The sequence below is a fragment of the Mesoplodon densirostris genome, chromosome 18 (genome assembly GCF_025265405.1).
Source record: "Mesoplodon densirostris isolate mMesDen1 chromosome 18, mMesDen1 primary haplotype, whole genome shotgun sequence".
In the NCBI taxonomy this organism is placed as follows: Eukaryota; Metazoa; Chordata; class Mammalia; order Artiodactyla; family Ziphiidae; genus Mesoplodon; species Mesoplodon densirostris.
In genome coordinates, this window is record NC_082678.1 from 46,858,379 (window position 1) to 46,879,563 (window position 21,185).

The 21,185-nt window shown below is 46.9% G+C and overlaps 1 protein-coding gene across 1 annotated transcript in view; it reads left to right on the top strand.

Moving 5' to 3' along the window:
* The window catches only part of TRPV1 (transient receptor potential cation channel subfamily V member 1), a 32,556-nt gene extending 12,213 nt beyond the window's left edge, over positions 1-20,343 (top strand). The window contains exons 8-16 of the mRNA XM_060081399.1: positions 2,357-2,515; positions 3,766-3,861; positions 5,073-5,143; positions 8,001-8,166; positions 8,603-8,669; positions 11,528-11,850; positions 12,813-12,940; positions 13,552-13,667; positions 20,171-20,343. Of these exons, the coding sequence (XP_059937382.1) occupies positions 2,357-2,515; positions 3,766-3,861; positions 5,073-5,143; positions 8,001-8,166; positions 8,603-8,669; positions 11,528-11,850; positions 12,813-12,940; positions 13,552-13,667; positions 20,171-20,343 (1,299 nt within the window). The remainder of the gene's footprint in view (positions 1-2,356; positions 2,516-3,765; positions 3,862-5,072; positions 5,144-8,000; positions 8,167-8,602; positions 8,670-11,527; positions 11,851-12,812; positions 12,941-13,551; positions 13,668-20,170) is intronic.
* Positions 20,344-21,185: the final 842 nt, after the last annotated feature.

Consider the following 21,185-nt stretch of genomic DNA (forward strand, 5'->3'; position numbering starts at 1 on the left):
CCCATAAAACATAAATATTTCAAAAATACATAGACAAGAAAAGAATCCTCCTTTTCTACCATATAAAAACATGTAGCTTCATTTTGTTTATATAAATGGGATTATACTATATATAGTACAGAACAACCATGTTTTTCACTTAGTGGCATGTTTTATTTTTTAAATTAAAATTTTTTTTATTTTGGCTGTGCTGCTCAGCTTGCGAGATCTTCCCCGACCAGGGATTGGACCTGGGCCCCCTTCAGTGGAAGCGCGGAGTCCTAACCACTGGACCTCCAGGGAAGTCCCTGTAGATAGCTTTATATCAGCACATATGAGTCTGCTTTATTAAAAAAAATTACTGCAATTATTCCATAGTAGGAATGGGGAGTAAATATCCACAGAATGACATTTGAGTTATTTCATTGTTGTTTTTTTTTCTACTACAATGCTACCGGCCACTTGGCATGGGTTTGAGAATTTTTCTATGAAGGACACCTGGAACTGGAATTGCTAAGTCAGAAAGTATGGCCTCCAAAAAGATTGCATGAATGCACTTGCCCACCACGCATGGGTACACATCTACTTGTGTCCTTGCCAACCTGGGTATTACCAATCTATTTTTTTTAACCTAGTTTAAGCCCATGGAGCCCAAAATGCTATCTCACTGATGTCTTAATTCTTGTTTTCTTGCTTACCGTGAGTCTGAGAATTTTTTCATGTGTTTTCAACCATTCATATTTCTTTGGTAGATTTCCTATTCATTGTCCTTTGCCATCTCTTCTACTGGACTGTTTGCCTTACTCTTTTAGTGTGTAGATGCTCTCGTTATGAAATGAATTGATCCTTTCTCTATTGCACATGTTTCAGATATTTTATTTTCTCCTAGTCTCCTAGTCTCTTGCAAACTTCATTTGCATCATTTGCTTATAAAAAGTTTTCATTTTGAGAGTCGCATTGGTTAGACTTTTTCTTTCATAGCTTTTGTGACTTGTGTCTCGCTTTGGAAAGCCTTTTCCACAAGATTGCACACACATCTTCCAATACTTATATTTAGTTCCTTTGTAGGTATTTTATGTTTGGCTTTTAAATTTATCAAGAATTGATTTTTGCGTAGGTGGGAGGTAGGTGTCTTACTTATTTTGTTTACAAATGAGGGTCCCAATGCCACTTAACGAAAAGTTTATCCTGCCACCACTGCTGTCCCACCTTTCTAAGGTGACAGATGCCCCAGGCCCTGAGGCTGACTTTGGGAGCTGTAGTCTGTGCTGTTGGTGATGATGGGCTGCCATGATGTCTCACAGGGCAGAGGCTGCCTTTACAGGGGGCAGAATCCAGAGGAGGGAGGGGCCTGGCTTGCTCTGTTCTGTCCTGTCAGCTCCCACCTGGGCTGCCGTGCTGCATCTGGGCCTCTGACTCAGAATCCCTGACGTAAGTGTTCCCAGAGGGCTGGCCCAGGTAGGAAACAACCTCAGGAAGGACTGGGGTGTTTGGCCTAGAGTGGAGAAGGCTCTGGGCCCACGGCTGCCACCTGCACATCTCTGGAGGCTTTCAAGGGCTGGAATGCAGTGCTGGGGCCCCGAGTGCAGAGCGGGGACCACTGGTGGGAAGCAGAGAAGACCAACTTTACTCCAGAGAGCAGAATTTCCCGACCAGCTTCTTGGGGCAGCAGAGAGCTTCCCATCCCCAAAGGTATTCAAGAAGACACTGAACATGGACCTTATTTGGGGAGCTCCAGCTTGGGTCAGAGTTGCACTCAATGGCCCAAAAAGGCTAGGATGACCTGATTTGGGCTCATCCACATCCTAGGAATACTTGAACTTTACAGAGAGCTCGTTGATGTGAGACTTCTGCCCCAAAGCAATACTTGTAATGGTGGAATCCCAGGCACGGGGCCCACTCACGGCAGGAAAGACTCCCTCGTTCCCTCCAGTCTCATGCATAGGTAATTGCCACTCCCACCTGGATAGCCTGTCTGACTCAGGGCCGGAAATGGGAGAATTAAGGAATTCAGAGGCCTCTCCCTTAGCAGCCTCATGCTAAGCTCTGCCTGGGCCAGCCTCTTCCCGACACTGTGGGAACAGCAAGGATGTAGGCTCTTGGGAGAGCGTGATTACAGAGTGGGCGTAGAATGTCGGGCGACACTGGCACGCTCTTGAGTGTCAGGGGCTCTTAGGGTCATGTGTCCAATTTCACCCCTTGGTCGCTGCACAACAGAGACACTGAGGCCCACAGGGTGGGCCACGTGGGGAGCCGGCCGTGACCCTCCGCTGCCGCCCGAGCTGAGGGCGTGGTCCTGCAGAGACGTGGGTGGGATGTGGTCCTGTGAGACGGGTCCGGGGTGGGGGTGAGCCTCACTCCTCTTTGCTCCCCTTAGAACCGCCATGACATGCTTTTAGTGGAGCCGCTCAACCGCCTTCTGCAGGACAAGTGGGACAGATTCGTCAAGCGCATCTTCTACTTCAACTTCTTCATCTACTGCCTGTATATGATCATCTTCACCACGGCCGCCTACTACAGGCCTGTGGAAGGCCGGGTGCGCCTGAGGCTCGGGCCTCTGCGGGGGATGAGGGGAGGGGGGCGGGCGTTCCTATAAGACCCCAGGACCACGGGCCCAGGCCAGACCCTGGAGACATGGAAGAGTCACCTGGAGATCTTACGTCCCTGTGCTCAGTCCTCCCTCTCCTGGTCGTCTCACACCCCTCTCCTGTTCTCAGCCCCTCCTTTAGCCTCCGGGCTCTGAGAGGCCGAGCCTGTGGTCGCTGAGGTCCCTGATTGCAGAGGGGGAGTACTAGGTTAGAAAGGATGCAGGAACTGGGGCTCCAGAAGCAGCTCTCCGCTCGGCTGGGTGTCTTCAGGGCCCCAGGTGGCATCAGCCCTGAGCACGTTGCCAGCCCTCTCACCTGCCTGCTTTTGTTCACTCACTTGCACGTTATTCATTCCCTGGACATATACTTTGAGGGCTTCTTCTAAGCCAGGCCCTGGGTTATGCATCAAATTAACTTAAGACCAGACTTTTTCCGCTACCAGGAGCCATAGACTCCCTCAAGTTTCTGAACTGAGTCCTTTCCATTCAGTATCCAAGCACTTAACTTGCTGCCTTTATCTCCAGGTTGCCTTGCTTGTAAATTTGGTTGAAAAACTCAATTTCCTAGTTAGGTGAAACCTGATTTCTATACAACTATTAAGGCCATCTAATGACTTTATTTTAAGAGAAAAGAAATATGTGCTAATGAGACAAGCTAGTGAACTAGTGCTTATGAAACATGGATGATAGGCTGGAAGGAAGCCCATTCTGGAAAACTGTGGCTGAAACACAAGGACGACACACACATGTGCGTGCGTGTGTGTGTGTGTGACGTCTCTCCCTCCACCATCCGTGGGGAACCTTGACAGTTCTGGGAGACCAGGGGTTCGCCATAGGCTGTGGGAACAGCAGGAAGCACATGACATTGGATCTGTAAGGGTGCCTCCACCTAATGCCACCACCGTCCTCCCAGCCAAGCAGAGCTCCAGGTTAGGACATCATCCAGGAGACAGCAGAGTACAGTGAGGACACTCCTCTTAGCAGCTGGAAGCTGCCACTTTGGAAATCAGGTCCCACAGAGGGGCCTCCTTGCAGGTGTCCCCATAATTATGCGTTGTCTTTATTTGTGTCTCTCTCCTGATGGAGGCTGAGCCTCTCCAGAAGGGGCTGGGTCTTAATCGCAGGGCTCTGTACCAGGTAAATGTTTGTTGAATGAATGAATGAGTGAATGGAATCACTAACTTCTCTGCCCTTTGCAGCCTCCCTTTAAGCTGAAACACACCGTTGGGGGCTATTTCCGAGTCACTGGAGAGATTCTTTCTGTAGCAGGGGGAGTCTACTTCTTTTTCCGAGGGGTAAGCATTCCTTCCAACTCCGTGAGTTTCCACTATCACCAAAACAACAAGTCAAGAGACTCACTCAGCCCTCACCCACTTTTTAATTCATCAGCCACATAATGGCCCTGATAGAGGAGCTTAGAGACGCACAGGTGAAGATGAGAACCCTCAGGCATTCACGGCTGTGGGAGGGTGCAGGTTTGCCCAGTGGGTCCCTGCAGACCCAGGGCAGTCATGCTTGAAGACAGGCAGTCAGGACTCCCCACTGAATGTAATATTTAATTACAGAGATAGAGTGAAAGCCTCTTAAGAGACAAGATCATGAGTAGTAGTTGTTTAATTAATTGAAACAGCCCATTAAAGCTCAGAATAATGAAAGAAATCTATATGTATACTGGAACCATTTTATTTTAACTAAAAACTCAAACATGCATATTCCTTGGCCATTCTTCTAATATATGTGGAACCACTGTGGCACGTACGAAGGGACCTGAATGCAGAATTTGAGATTATTGTGATTTTTTTCCCTTAATCTTTTTGATCTAAGCTACACCTCTTTTTTTTTTTTTTTTTTTTTTTTTTTTCAGTAACTCACCTTTAAGGAGTCTTTCCAAATCACTGGACTCTGTCTTCACAGAAACAACTGTTTCTGTTTATTTTCACCCTCCTAGTTTATATTATAGTAAAGTACAAAGCTGCAGTAGCAAGTGCAGTGGGCAAAAAGCATTATTGGTAAACAGGATTAACCAGTGAGAGGGCAAGGAGGGTGTGGGTGTCCTGGAGAGGAGCATGCACTGTGGGCATCAGTCAGAATGTTTTCAGGGAGTGGAGAGTGCTGGTTTATCCTGGAGAGTTAGTTCGGTGGAGGATGGTTAAAGAATTTTTACTGTAATTCAAACTTCTTTAAGAAAATTAGGAAGAAAAAGTACAAATTAAAAAGAAGGGGAAAAAAATCACCCAATTCCATCATTCAAGCACAGCAATTAATAACGTTTTGGTGGTTTTCCTTCCCATCTTTGCTTCTAGGTATAGCTGTAATTCCGCTCTATTTTTTAAAATCTTCCTGACCGAGTACATAACACTACCCCATTAGCCTGACCCATCCTGTTCCACTGTCTTCATTATCTTTGCTTTGATGCACTCCCATGGTCCATCGTGGCTCCATTTAGGAAGCATTCTGGGCGCTCACCATTTAACCTTTCCTGGGATCTTACTCTGTTTACCTGCAGATTCAATATTTCCTGCAGAGACGGCCATCACTGAAGACCTTATTTGTGGACAGCTACAGTGAGATGCTTTTGTAAGTGATACTGACTCTTATGCCTCTGTAGCAGATAGCATCTTTTGGCCATGAGACCTGGGGTTACAGCAATCAGCTCATTCTCACTCATTCTCTCACATCCGCTGGGCCTGGAACATAGTAGGGCTTCACAAACATGTTGAAAGAATGATGGAAGGCACCCAATAAATGTTTGTTGGGTGAGAAATACTGAGGGTCCACTCTGTGCCAGGTATGTTCCAGGTGCTAGGGAATTTCTTTTAAATCTGGCACATCTGAAAATATTTCTACTATACCTTCACGTTTGATTGATAGCGAGGTTGGCTATAAAATTCTTTTAAAATTTTGAAGATATTTCACCATTTTTTCTTTGCTTTCAATATTAAAGGTGACAAGTCCAAAGCCATTCTGATTCTGAATCCTCTTTTAAGACCTGTTTTGGTTTTTCTCTTTGTAAACCTATAGTATCTTCTGTTTATTCCTAGTGTTTGGAAACTTGATGTTTCTTGATGCAGATTTGTTTTTATCCAATGTTCTGGGTACTTAGTGGGCTCTTTCAATCTATACGTTTATGTCCTTTTTTTTTTTGTATATTTTCTTGAATTATTTCTTGATCTCTCTTTTGGAACTCCTGTGATTTGTATATTGAACCTCCTGACCTTGTCCTGAACTAGTTCTTACATTTTTTCACTTGGGTTCTGTCTCTTTATTTTTGGCTCTTCTTTCTGGGAGGTTCAAATAAATTTTAATTTCCAGTCTTTCTATTGAGTTTATTATTTTTGATATCATGTTTTTAATTCCTAAGTGCTCTTTTAAAAAAATTCTATTTGTTCCCCCCCTTTTTTAAAAAAAATAAGTTTATTTATTTATTTATTTTTGGCTGCGTTGGGTCTTTGTTGCTGCACGCGGCTTTCTCTAGTTGTGGCGAGCCAGGGTTTCTCTTTTTTGCCGTGTGCGGGCTTCTCATTGCGGTTGCTTCTCTTGTTGTGGAGCACAGGCTCTAGGCGTGCGGGCTTCAACAGTTGTGACTCACAGGCTCCAGAGCGCAGGCTCAGTAGTTGTGGTGCACGGGCCTCGTTGCTCTGTGGCATGTGGGATCCTCCTGGACCAGGGCTTGAACCCGTGTCCCCTGAACTGGCAGGTGGATTCTTAACCACTGCGCCACCAGGGAAGCTCCTATTTGTTCCCTTTTATAACACTTTATTCTTGTTTCATGGATGCAATATCTTCTTTTGTCCCTCTACGACTAATAAGATAGTTTTTGGTAATTTTTTTCTTTTTGCATAGCTTTTGTTTTCTCCAAATTGTTGATTCCCATTTGCTTGTTTTGTTCTCTCTTTCATGTTCTCTCTTTCATTCTCAGAATATTTGGAAATCTTTGACGTCTGCTCATGATTAAGAGTGGAGGACTGAAAAGCTGGTTGGAAGCTCTTAATGTGTGAATGGGGCTTATCAATTTTTAGCTGCATTATAGTCTGGTCTAGATAAACAATTTGTTGGAGAATGTCCAAAGTCAATCTGTTGCATCTTTTCCATCTTCTATCCGGAGGGAAGAAGTCTAGCTGCCAGCTTCCTGAGAGCTGAGTGGAGGAGAGGGCTTTACGTAATGTCTTGTATAGAAATCACATAATCTCCTGTTTTGGGTAAAATACCAATGCTTTCATGGGTGTCTGATGAAACCGGGTCCAAAGACCCTCTGTTTTATCTTCTTCAGAGACAGCACCTCCACTGTTACTCACCTCAGGTCTCTTCACCTCCCCTCCAAGGGTGCCTAAGCCTTTTGAGTTTCCTTGATGAAACGAGTGGGTTCTCAGGTTTCCCCACTATGGATTTGGATTTGGCTCTCTTGCGTCTGCTAGGTCAGTTTCCATTTGTTCACTACTTCCCAGCTTCCAGAATTCCTAGGTGGGGACTCCATTTGCCTGTGTCAGCTGGCATCAGTTCTTATTTTGGCCAAGGGTCTGCAGATGCCGAGGAATAGTTTTTCTTTGCAGCAGAACTCCAATTAACGAGCCAGTTTAGGGACACTAGTTTTCAGTACACTCACATCAGCACAGCAGTGACTTTTTGCTGGGTTCTCGCACAGAAATGGGAGGTTGGGTGGTCAGTGCAGGCTTCTGTGTTAATGCAGCTGTTGGGCGGGCACTTCCGGGAAGAGGCCATGATGAACAAGGAGACCTGGGACGAATAAGTAAAGAAGGGACCACTGAGCAGACCCTGTCATAGGATCGTCGTAGGATACTGATCATAGGATCGTCCAGACGTCCTCCAGCCTGTCCAGGGCTCTGACTAGGGCAGCCCTCACCAAACTAAAGAGTGAAAGGACATCTTCCCTGGCTCCTCTCCTGAGTTTGAGGGTGTGACCAGCAGAGTCTACCTGTGGTTCTTTCAGGAGAGCACAGCCTGCCCTCCTCAGAGGCCTAGGCCTCCTAGGGTCTCTGTTGTCCGTGAGGCTATTGTTCCCAGGGACTGGGCAGGGAGGCTATTGGGGCTACAGCCCTGTTTCTCAGCCTTTTTTCATTATTGCCTTTTTAGAAATTTTTTTTCCTAATTGCCCCTCCCATGAAATCTCCTACTGCAAATATACTATATATGCGTTTATGTACTGTATTTATATCTGTGTTTTGTGTGTAAAAAGAATAAGATTTTGCACATGCAACACCCCCTCCCCCCGCCCCCCGAACCCATTTTTGCCTGTTGGGAGCGATACTCCTCCCACTGAGACTCATGGGCTAAAGGAGGGAGGACAGCCATCCCCAGCTCACCCGTGGCCTGGGGCTGTGCCTCTGAGGAGAGGTCCAGGCATCTGGGGTCTTGTCTGTGAGGGTGCAGGCCCCCCGGTGCCCATGGACAGGGCTTGCTGTCCCTCCCCCGTCAGCTTCGTGCAGTCGCTGTTCATGCTGGGGACCGTCGCGCTATACTTCTGCCACTGCAAGGAGTACGTGGCCTCCATGGTTTTCTCCCTGGCCATGGGCTGGACCAACATGCTCTACTACACCCGTGGCTTCCAGCAGATGGGCATCTATGCTGTCATGATTGAGAAGGTGGGTGCCGGTGCCAGAGCGGTTCTCCGCAGAGCCCGTTTACCTCCTGAGTCTGTGGGACCCGGTCCCACACACTCCATCCACACTCTGTGCGTTGTCTGGGGAGGTGCTGCTTTAAGACCCACTTTTGCAGAGAATTCCCGAACAATGAGGCAATCTGGCCTTGATCCAGGTTTGGGGGGCTCCCCTGAAACTTGACCCGCCACATGCCAGGCCCCCCTCTCCCACCAGAAAAAGACCCATGGGCGGGGGTGGGGGGAGCTGTGGTGACTCCCTCATGACACCTGAGCTGAAAACCACCAAGCCAAACCTACCTGTCTGTCCTCTGCTTCCACTTGGGCTCAAGATGAACCCCCCAGGCCGACACAGTCCTGGCCCTTCCCTTGGCCCCTCCCGGGCCTTGATTTGCTTCTGACAAGCCTGCTCTCTCCTGCAGATGATCCTGAGAGACCTGTGTCGCTTCATGTTTGTTTACCTCGTTTTCTTATTTGGGTTTTCCACAGGTAACGGGCTTGGTCAGGGCTGGTGGGAGGCAGGGGGTCCCGCTGACCTCAGCTTCCTGAGGACCCTGCAGGGCTGGGTGGGGAGAGGCCCCCCGGGGTGTGTGTCTGCAGGTGACAGAGCAGATGGACAGTGAGTACAGTGAAATAGTAGGAGAACTTAGAAATGGGTTCATAAAAGATTTTAAGTCATTTTAGAGGTATGAAGTGCTGCTTCCCTAGAGTATAGCTGCATTTTGGCTCAATTAAACTTTTTAAAAATTTTGATGTTATTTCAGAAAAGCCACAAGAATAGTACAAATAACTTCTCTATAGTCTTTACCCAGATTCCCCAAATTTTACCACATTTAAAAAATCACTTTCTCTCCCAGCTACACACACACACACACACACACACACACACACACACACACACTACACCATACTTAAAAGAACAGAGTGAGTTGCAGACATGATCAGTCCTTTACCGTTAAATACTTCAGTGTGTATTTCCTAAAAACAAGAACATTCTCTTACATAAACACAACATAATAATCAAAATCAGGAAATTAATATCAATACAGGACTATTAGCTAATTTCCAGCCTTATTCAAATTTCACCAATTGTCCTATAAATATCTTTTACAGAAATGAAAATCCCAGATCACACATTACATTCACTTGTCAAGTCTGTTTAGTCTCCTTCAGTTGGGAGCACTTCCTCAACCTTTCCTTCTCTTTTGTGGTCTTAGCATTTTTATTGAGTAAAGGCCAGTTTTTACAATGTCTCTCAGTTTGGGTCTGTCTGATGTTCCCTCACAATTAGATTTAGGTATACATGTTTGGTCAGAATATCAGTGAAGTAATGTGTGTCTTCCTTATATCAGGAGTCCCATGATGTCTGTATGTCCCATTTCTGGTGATAACTTTGTGGTTCTTTTTTTAGAATTGAAGTATAATTGATTTACAATATTGTGTTAGTTTCAGGTGTATAGCAAAGTGATTCTGTTACACATATATATGTATGTTTTTTCAGGTTATTTTCCATTATAGTTTATTACAAAATATCGAATATAGTTCCCTATGCTATACAGTATATCCTTGTTGCTTATCTATTTTATGTATAGCAGTTTGTATTTATTAATCCCATACTCCTAACTTATCCCTCCCCTCTTCCCTTTCCCCTTTGATAATGGTAAGTTGTGTTTTCTATGTCTGTGAGTCTGTTTCTGTTTTGCTTATAGATTCATTAATATTATTTTTTAGATTACACATATTAGTGGTACCATATACTATTTGTCTTTCTCTGTCTGACTTACTTCACTTAGTATGATATTCTCTAGGTACATCCATGTTGCTGAAAATGGCAATATTTCATTCTTTTTTATGGCTGAGTAATATTCCATTGTATATATATATACCACATCTTGTTTATCCATTCATCTGTCAATGGGCACTTAGGTTGCTTCCATGTCTTGGCTATTGTAAATAGTGATGCTATAAACATTGGAGTACATGTATGTTTTTGAGTTAGAACTTTTGTTTTTTCCAGATATATGCCCAGGAGTAGGATTCCTGGATCATATGGTAGCTCTATTTTTAGTTTTTTAAGGAAACTCAATACTGTTTTCCATAGTAGCTGCACCAATTTACATTCCCTCTGGTGATGTTAACTTTGGTTACTTGGTTTTGGTAGGTCTACCAGATTTATCCACTGTCAAGTTATTATCTTTCCCTTTGTAATTGATAAGTAATTTGTGAGGTGATGCTTTGAGACTGTAAATATCCTGTTTCTCGTCAAACTTTCACCCAGTGGTTTTAGCATCCACTGATGGTTCCCACCTGAATCACCTGATCCTGTGATGGTTGCCAAATGATAATTTTCTAATTTATTCTTTCTACGTTTGTTAGCTGGCATTCTATTGTCTGGAAGAGCTTTCCCTACAGTAATGTAATGGAAGGGGTTTCCATTCTCCTACAATGATTTATTTATTTACATCAGTAGGAACTCTTTGATTCTTTTTGTGTGTGTGTGTGGCTTCTCACTTTGTTAAGTGGGTTATAACAGCTTACTATCATCATTTCTTTTCATGCTCAAATTCTCTGAGAAATGGTCATTAGGAGTCCCTTACAGCTGGCTCCTGTGCCCTTTTGACACACCACATCATTTTTTTAGCAACTGAGTCCTGCTTTGATCCCCATCTGAGTCCTACTGTTACATGGTTCACGTGGTCTCCTGTCTGGGAGTGATGGGCAGCTTTGACTGGAAGGGATATGATAGGGATTAGTGTGGGCTCTGGCACTTGGTCTGAAGGCCCTGCATATCAGGAGCCACAGGAGGGGATAAGGCCAAGGGGGTTATGCAGTAACCATGGGGCACAACTGCTACAGAAGCTCTCGGGCTCTGGAGTACATCTCCCAAAGAAGAGTACAGAATGCAGCAAGAAGACATTCTGATCTGAGCTGCTTAGCCCCCATGGTTCTGGAATGGGCTGGCTCTGGGCTACCCTCTAAGGGGCACAGGCAGACAAAGCTGTGACTGAGAAAGTAGATGTGGACCCAGGGCTGACATGTAAGGTTAGGCAGCTTGTGCACTGCACAAATGTGGCTGTTTCACATTGTGCATATATATTTATATATTTATTTTAGCATTTTTTCCCCTAGCAGATGATGATAAAATTTTTCTATTGATAAAACAGTATATTATGACAAACTGATAGTTTTGAAGAAGGGAGTGTTTTCAAAAACAAAAATCACACAAAGGTGCCTCATAGCCAAGCCAGAGTTCCTGCTGAAGACCCATCCTGGGGGTAGTGGGTGTGCATGCTGGGGAACCTGGGGTCTTGGCTTCCATCCAGCCACATGTCCCCCATGCCCTATAGCGGTGGTGACACTGATTGAGGATGGGAAGAATGACTCCGTGTCGGCTGAGTCGACGTCACACAGGTGGCGAGGTCCTGGCTGCCGGCCATCCGACAGCTCCTACAACAGCCTGTACTCCACGTGTCTGGAGCTGTTCAAGTTCACCATCGGCATGGGAGACCTGGAGTTCACGGAGAACTATGACTTCAAGGCTGTCTTTGTCATCCTGTTACTGTCCTATGTGATTCTCACGTACATCCTCCTGCTCAACATGCTCATTGCCCTCATGGGTGAGACGGTCAACAAGATCGCACAGGAGAGCAAGAACATCTGGAAGCTGCAGGTGGATGCTTGGCGGGGAGTGTGCAGCATGAAGGGGTCAGCTGCTCTGGCTGCTGCTCAACACAGCTGGGTGCATGGACCCCTGCACGCTTTGGGGAGGGTGCAGAAAGCCTAGCCAGGCCACGCGCTCAGGCAGCAGCCTCTCCCTCAGTTGGCTCCCTCTGGCTCCTCCCACAGGGGTCCCTGCCCAGGGTCACCAGTGGGTGTTTGCAGACTCTGTATCTGCTGTGGGCTGGGCAGTCCCTGTGGGGAGGAGATGGAGGGTTCAGCCCCACAGGGGTGCCTGTCGCAGAGGAACTCCATCTAGAGTGGGCACCAGAGACCAGACTCGGGAAGCAGCTAATATGGGATGGGCCCTGAGAGCTGCACCTTTGAGACACCTGGTCTACATCTGCCTTTCCAACTAATAATAAAAGCGTCATTCTTATTAAGTAGCACTGGCCCTACACCAGGTACTGTTCTAAGTGTCTTCCGTACATGCTCTCTTTAATCCTACAATAATGCTACCAAGAGGGCACTCTCACTCTCCCCGTTTTTGGATGAAGGCACGAGGCATAGACAAGTTAGGTATCTGTGTCCAAGGTAACCAGTAAGTAGCCCAGCCAGGACTCGGCACAGGCAGTCTCACCCCCGAGCCTCTGCTCTTAGCCACTACACTATGTTGCCCCTTTGTGAGATCCTCAGGGGCGGAACTGGGGCTGGCACACTCCATCTAACTCATGGCTGCCCTGCCCAGACCCAGAAGGCACCAGCAGCGCCTGTGCAGGTCTGAGCTCCATCCGTGGACTGTGCACCCGCCTGGCTGTGGGAACCAGCCTGGTGCAGAGGGTTCTGGAGGTCCGGCTCGGAGGCACAGGGACAGGGAGAGACCCTGCAGACGCCGATCTTGGCAGGTGGCACTGGCAGCCAGGGGTGGCTCCTGGATGAACCCTCTGCCCCTCTGCCTTTTGTGTCGTCCTGCAGAGAGCCATCACCATCCTGGACACGGAGAAGAGCTTCCTTAAGTGTATGAGGAAGGCCTTTCGCTCAGGCAAGCTGCTGCAGGTGGGGTACACAGCTGACGGCAAGGACGACTACAGGTGGTGTTTCAGGTAATTCCCAGGCACGAATCAAAGTTTGGGGAACTTGGGGGCTAAGCTGTGGATATTGGGGCCCACCCAGAATCAGCTGTGGGTACAGAGGCCTAACTCAGGGCTCACCTGTGGGCCTGGGGATTCACCCAGAGCCAGCTGTGGGTACAGGGGCCATTCCAGGACTTAGCATGGGTATGGAGGACCCACCTGGAACCAGCTGTGGGAACATAAGCCTTTCTCAGGGTCTCTTGGGCCCAGTCATGAACATAAAGGACTCTCCCAAGACAGCTGTAGGTACAGGGGCTGCCCTAGGGGTTGACTGTGGGCATAGGGGCCCCACCATAGATCCCAGATGGTGGGACCCAGACATGAAATACTGGTAAATGAGGTGTCCAGAAGGGATCACCTAGCAATCAGGGTCAGAACCAGGAATCCAATCTTTAAAGTTCCTGGGTCCCACAGTGTGGTCAGAGAACTCATCTTCAGGGGTGGAGTCCAAAAGGCAGGCCCCTGTGGGCCCTCCTCTCGCCGGCTGTGTCTCCCCATCCTGGTCTATGGGCGTGGCCTGCGGGGCTGGGAAGCTGGCCGTGGACCACCAGCTCCTGCTCCCTCACCTCCTCCCCTTGCAGGGTGGACGAGGTGAACTGGACCACCTGGAACACCAACGTGGGCATCATCAATGAAGACCCGGGCAACTGTGAGGGCATCAAACGCACCCTGAGCTTCTCCCTGCGGTCGGGCCGAGGTGAGGGGAAGGTGGGCAGTTGGAGCCTTGGGGTCCCCCACTCCTGGGGCAGCCCCAGGTGTCAGCCACCCACGTAGTCATGGGCGCTCCCGTGCTCTCTTGCACGCCTGCACAGCCCGCTGCTCCGTGTGCCCGTGCCCGCTGGCTCTGCACACCCCCCTGGTTGTCAGTGCCCCAGAGGAAGCCGTCAGCCCACGTCCAGCCTCCCTGTGGGTGCCCCGTCTCCTCTTCCCCAGTCCTCACAATCAGCATCTGCCCTCAGCTCCGTGAGGCTTACGGACACAAACAGGGACTCTCACCCGGCCCAACACATCCAGGCAGGCGGAGGAGGGAAGAGTGTGGGAGGAAAAAATGTACACCTTGAACAGAGGAGCCCTGTGGAAAATCACTACCAACAAAAGTCCTTTCATCATTAATGGTAAACATTTTAACAGTGGACATGAAATGAAAGGTCCAATGGAAGATATTTACCTAAAAATGAGGCAAACCTAGTCTTATACTGAACACATTTTGAGTTATAATTACAACCCTGCACTAAGTCTGTTTTTCTTTTTTTTTTTTTAAGTTGTGGTAAAATATATATAACATGAAATTTGCCATTTCAATCATTTTTTTTAAAATGTACAATTTGGTGGCATTAATTATATCCACAGTGTTGTGTAAGCATCACCCTTACCTATTTCCAAAGTGTTTTCATTATTCCAAACAGAAACTCTGTACCCATTCAGCAGTTATCTCCATTTCACCCTCCTCCCAGCCCCTGGTAACCTCTATTCTACTTTCTGTCTCTATGAATTTCCCTATTCTAGGTACTTCATATAAGAGGAATCACACAATATTTGTCCTTTTGTGTCTGACTCGATAATGCTCCATTGAATGTATATACCATATTTTATTTATCCATTCATCTGTTCACTGACATTAGGATTGTTTTCACCTTTTAGCCTAGTGTGAATAATCCTGTGAACACTAGTGTACAAGATTCTTTTTGATTTCCAAATAGCCAGTCTTTGGGTGGTAGTAGAACTGCTGGATCATGTGGTAATTCTAGGTTTAACTTTTTTGAGAAACTGCCAAACTGTTTTCCAAAGCAGCTGAGTCATCTTACATTCCAACCAGCAACGTACCAGGGTTTCATATCCTCACCTACACTTGTTATTTCCTGTTTTCGTTTTGATTATAGCCATTCTAATAGATGTGAAGTAGTATCTCATTGATTTACATTTCTATAATGACTAATGATTTTGAACATCTTTTCATGTGCTTATTTGCCATCTATAGATATTCTTTGGAGAAATGCCTATTCAAGCCCTTTGCCCATTAAAAAATTTTTTTAAAATTTTTGAGCTATAGGAGTTCTTTGTATCTTCCGGATATTAATTCTTTATCAAGTATATGATTTGCCAATATTTTCTCCTATTCTGTGAGTTGCCCTTTGATGTACAAAATGTTTATTTTGATGAAGCCCAATTTATCTATTATTTTCCATTGTTGCCTATTCTTTTGGGGTAATATCCAATAAATCATTGTCAAATCCAATGTCAGGAAGATTGCCCCCTGTGTTGTTTTTGGTTTTTTTTTAAGAGTTTTGTAGTTTTAGCTCCCTAACATTTTGTTGTTGTTGTTGTTTTGTTTGTTTGTTTTTTTTTGCGGTACGGGGGCCTCTCACTGTTGTGGCCTCTCCCGCTGCGGAGCACAGGCTCCGGACGCGCAGGCTCAGCAGCCATGGCTCACGGGCCCAGCCGCTCCGCGGCATGTGGGATCTTCCCAGACCAGGGCACGAACCCATATCCCCTGCATCGGCAGGCGGACTCTCAACCACTGCGCCACCAGGGAAGTCCACCTAACATTTTTAAGTTGCTATAAACCTTGGACTGTTTCCCAGAGTTCTGACTGCATTGGTTCTAAAGTTTCTGCCTTTTTAAAAAATGTTTTTGTGGAGGCATGGGTGTTTGGAGCTGCCTACTTTGCCAATTTGCTGATGTTGCTAATTCTTTTTTTTTTCTTTAATTTTTAAAAACAAATTTATTTATTTTATTCATTTATTTTTGGCTGCGTTGGGTCTTGGTTGCTGTGTGCAGGCTTTCTCTGGTTGCGGCGAGCGGGGGCTACTCTTCGTTGCGGCGCACAGGCTTCTCATTTTGGTGACTTCTCTTGTTGCAGAGCATGGGCTCTGGGAATGTAGGCTTCAGTAGTTGTGGCATGCAGGCTCAGTAGTTGTGGCTCGCAGGCTCTAGAGCACAGGCTCAGTAGTTGTGACGCACGGGCTTAGTTGCTCCACGACATGTGGGATCTTCCCGGACCAGGGCTCGAAACCGTGTTCCCTGCATTGGCAGGCAGATTCTTAACCACTGTGCCACCAGGGAAGCCCAATGTTGCTAATTCTTAAATGAACAAATGAATCACATGTTGATAGTTTTTTTTTTTTTTTTTGGCTCGTTCGGGGAAAGGGCATGATTCCTCAGGCAAACTTGCCTGTTAGCATGACACTGCATGTTTGATATTGCTTCATAGAGAAGCTCATTTTTTAAATTTTCACAAACTTTAAAAAGTATACTTTATTGAGGTGTAATTTACATACAATAAAATGCACACATTTTAAATGCACAGTCTGATAAGTTTTGACAAATGTACACACTCAGGCAACCACTACCCCACTCAAGATACAGAACATTTCCATCACCCCAGAAAGACCCTCATGTCCCTTTGTAGTCAATTCCACCCTCCCCATCCCAGGTAACTATCTAATTTCTATCAGTATAGATTAGTTTTATATCAGCTTTTGTTTACCTGAAAATGTTGATTTCATCTTCATGTTTGAAGGTTATTTTCATTGGATATAGAATTCTAGGTTAACAGGGATTTTTTGTTGTTGTTGTTTTTTTGTTTTTTTTTTTTTTTTGCGGTATGCGGGCCTCTCACTGTTGTGGCCTCCCCCGTTGCGGAGCACAGGCTCCGGACGCGCAGGCTCCGGACGCGCAGGCTCAGCGGCCATGGCTCACGGGCCCAGCCGCTCTGCGGCATATGGGATCCTCCCAGACCCGGGCACGAACCCGTATCCCCTGCATCGGCAGGCGGACTCTCAACCACTTGCGCCACCAGGGAGGCCCTGTTGTTTTTAATTTTAACACTTAAACTATGATCCTCTGCTGTCCTCTGGCCTCCATTGTTTCTGATGAAAATTCACCTGTAATTTGCATTGCTGTTCTTCTGTCTGTAGTGTGTCTCCCCACCCTCCCCCCGCCCCCACCCCCACCCCCAGCCCTGGCTGCTTTCAAAACATTCTCTTCATCTTTGGTTTTCAGCAGTTTGACTAAGATATGCTTAGTTATGGTTTTCTTTGGTTTTATCCTGCTTGGAGTTTGCTGAGCTTCTTGGATCTGTACATCAATATGTTTGGAAACTATATACACTTTGCTTTAGTCTCCCTATCTGCTCCTTTTACATGCGTGTTAGACCATTTGATATTGTCCTGTGGGTTTCTGAGGCTTTGTTCATTTCTCCTCAATTTTTTTCTATTTCTCAAATTTGATAATTTCTATTGATCTGTCTCCAAATTCATTGACACTTTCCTCAGTCATCTTTAAACTGCTATTAAGCCCATCCAGTGAATATTACATTTCAAGTGTTAGGCTATTGGTTATAGAATTTCTATTTGGTTCTTTTTTTTTTTTTTTTTTTTTTGGTTCTTTTTTTTATAGGTGCCATTTCTCTCCTGAGATTCCTTAGCTGTTCCCTCATTAAGCTTATGTTTTCCTTTGGTTCTTCGAACATATTTATAATAACTGCTTTTGATTGTCCACCTACTACATCTGCTAAATCCAACATTTGAGCCATCTTAGGGTCAGTTTCTATTGACTGGTTTTTTCCTGGCTGTGAGTCACATTTCCTTGTTTCTTGTATATGTAGTAACTTTAAATTTTATACTGGGCATTGTAATAATATGTTGTAGAGACAGTTGATTGAATTTTTATCCTAGTTGGCAGTTCAGTTACTGATGAATCACCTTGAACTTGTGTAGGCTTAGTTTTAACCTTTATTGTGGTAGATCTGTGGAAATGCCAAGGTATTTGCCAATCCCACCAAACTTGTAGGACTCAACCTCCAAACTGTTTCCACTGTGGATCTTGTCGGGGCTCGGTCTGAGGCTTTTTAGGGTGAGTCTTGAGTAGATCTTACTTTAGTGCATGTACAGTAAGTAAGGTATTTCTGGTATTTTAGCTTGATCCTCAGAGTAGAAAAAGGGTGGTGAGGAGGTCTCTCCACTGGCTGGGCTGGATCTCCAATATCCCTCAGTACGGCTCAACTTCTGGTGTCTCTGTCCCACTTTCAACCCCATAGCAGCCACTGTCTGAGAAGCCTGTGCAAGTACAGCCCAACTGTCAGCCCAGGACTTGGGGGGACCCCACCCCAAAGACTTCCGGACCTCTATCCCTACAGCTCCCTTCTTCCTCTTCTCCTGCACCCTGTCCCACAGATTCTAGCTGCTTCGGCTGCTCAAAATTCTGCTCCCTTCTTCCTTGGCTCAGAGGCACTGCCACACTCTGCTTAGACTCCAGCTCACTGCACTGTAGTCTGAGAACTTGTCCCTAAGCAATACGTTAGGGCGATCACAGGGCTCACCCTGTGAATTTCACTTCTCTCAGCAATTGCAGCTTCTCAGTCTGTTGTCTTATGCCTGAAGACATTTGCTACATGTATTTTGTCCAGTTTTATGATTGTTTATAGCAGGATGGCTAGCCCAGTACTAGACACTCCATTAGAGCTGGAAGTGGAAATCAATTTTATTAAGAGGCTTACTTTTGGAAAACTACTCAAGGGCTTCATCAGTGTTCCCAAGGGCCTCCTGCAGTCCTATACTTTCCCCACAAGTTTCACTAGAAGCAGTCCCTGTGTCATGTCATAATACTTATTATCTCTTTTTCGGTTGTTAACTGGTCCAGCTTCACCACAGAGCCATTCAAAGATGGCTTTGCAAGTGATTTGAGTAGTTTTCCAACGTTGCTCTTATTGATTTCATGAAACCACACACCTTTTTATGAGTTTGCTGTTTCACTTTGCAGTTGATTTGCATTGTGTTTGCATGACATTGTTGGCTGTTTGAGGCATCGCACATTCACTGTGCTATTAATAAAGACATTGATCCAGTGGCAGGGATACACACACACTCATGTTACTTGGGGAGGGGTTAGGAGATGGTTAGAGGATCCCTGGTTTCACACCTATGCTTCATTAGGGAGTATTTCCTGAGGATTTTGCTTTCCTATACAACCTCGTAACAGTGGAAACTCCCGTAATGAATAGTCAGATTATTCAGGTAACAAGGAACTCTCCCCACCCACATAGCATGAGTGATTGGGAAGGGGTGAGGGAACGCAAGAGAAAGGGCAGGGAGGAAAGTGGTCATTAGCTGAGCTAGGGGGAGCACGTGAGGGGGCCTTTGTATCAGGACTGTGGGAAGCGGGCACTGGGAGCCCCATGCCTTCTTTGAGGGCCCAGGGACCGGAGCTGGGCTGAGCGGTCTCTGAGGGGGTTATCCCCACCATCCATCCAGCCAGAAGATGGTGTCTTCAGTGAGCACCTGGCCTGTCTCCCCGTGGAGGCTTCCTGCTTCTATGCCTTCCCTGCAACATCCTCCTAGTGCTCGTATCAGGCTGTGGTGGACGGGGGCAGGCCAGTGTCAGCCTGTGGGCCCAGGGGAAACCCAAGGCCTGGAGAATTCAGCTGGGAGGTCACAATGGGCCCAGCCTCCCATATTCCTGATGCCTTTGAGATGTGACCAGTGCAGGACACCAGCAGAGGAGCCTGAATTGTGGCCTGAGGGCGAAAGGTGTGAATTTAGGCTGGTTTTCTAGAAAGATCAGACCCAAGATGGCCAGGCAGAAGGCTTGGCTGACCAGGGCTCTGGCAAGTGGAAGGAGAGCACGTACAGCTGTTCCTCTTGGCTGTCACTTCTCTGAGGTTGCTGGGGGGAGGGAGGGGCTGGAGATCGCTATGGGGGTGACAGTGGGTCCTCCTCAGGGGCTTCCTGGGATTTCAGGCCACACATGAGAGCCCACTTCAAGGCCCAGTGTCACCATGGTTCCCTTGGCATTGTTCCCAATCTGCTATTCCCTGGTGGGGCCTGAACCCCAAATCCTCATTCTTTGGCTGGTGTTCATCACCCTGCAGCTGACCTGGTGTGGAGCCGCTCCCAGGGCAGCCCCAGCATTGCTCTCCCTCCCACATGGGCAGGGAGGAAACCGAGGCTGAGAGCAGCAAGCACCTGACAATCCTGAGGCCACAAGCAAGTCAGGGTGGGGTCGAGGAGGAGAATTTAGGAGCTGCCAGAGCAGATGAGGCTCCTTGATCAGGTGAGGAAAGAGGAAATGGCACTGATCCCTGTGTTCCAGAAGCACCGATGTGCTTGTGCCCCCTTTTATCTGGAGGGTGGTAATGCCAGCAAACGACTGTTTGGTATCGTTTTGCTGCTTCCAAGGCAGTAATAGTATTTCGTCTTTCAGCTGCAGGGAGGAACTGGAAGAACTTTGCCCTGGTTCCCCTCTTAAGAGATGCAAGTACTCGAGAAAGACACCCTGCCCAGCCTGAGGAAGTTCATCTGAAGCACTTCGCGGGGTCCCTCAAGCCAGAAGATGCCGATATCGTCAAGGATTCTGCTGCTTTAGGGGAGAAGTGAGGGACCACACAGGGTGCTCTCGACCCTGTGGGCCTTAGGAAAGCCCACTGTCTCTGGTAGGAAGGTGTGTAGGGGCCACCAGTGATGTCTCAGCAGCCTGGCCCTACCAGCACCCTCCTCACAGGCCCTTTCCTAGACCGCACGGAACAAGCTGCGGGAGGCATTGCCGGATGCACGGGTAGAGATAGTCACGCAACCCTCACTGTCCCCATCTGACTCTCCTAACACAAAAGGATATTGCTTTCTGGTTTTTACTGACTTTATCAAACATGGCGAATGAGAAATCGCCACGTGCATGTATGCGATGCCCCAGTTTCCTTTGATTTTATATTCCTGGGGGTGAAAGGCAGCGAAGCCCAGGGAAATACCTTTTATTTTTATTTTTATTTTTATTTATTTATTTATTTATTTTGCGTTACGCGGGCCTCTCACTGTTGTGGCCTCTCCCGTTGCAGAGCACAGGCTCCGGACGCACAGGCTCAGCGGCCATGGCTCACGGGCCCAGCCGCTCCGCGGCATGTGGGATCCTCCCAGACCAGGGCATGAACCCATGTCCCCTGCATTGGCAGGCGGACTCTCAACCACTGCGCCACCAGGGAAGCCCGGAAATACCTTTTAGAACAAAACACTTCTTTGAGATAAAATGCCGAAGCCCTTGTCTATTCTGTGCTTAATATCTCCCCTGTCCAGAGTGGTCTGGAGGTGACGATGGTTGCTCCTCCGAGAAGGTGGGGGAACCTGGCCCCATTCCCAGCTCTGCCAGAATCAGGTGTTTCCGGAGTGACTCCCTCCTTCTGTGTGATCCATCACAGTTCCAAAAATATTAGCTCTATTGTTATTCA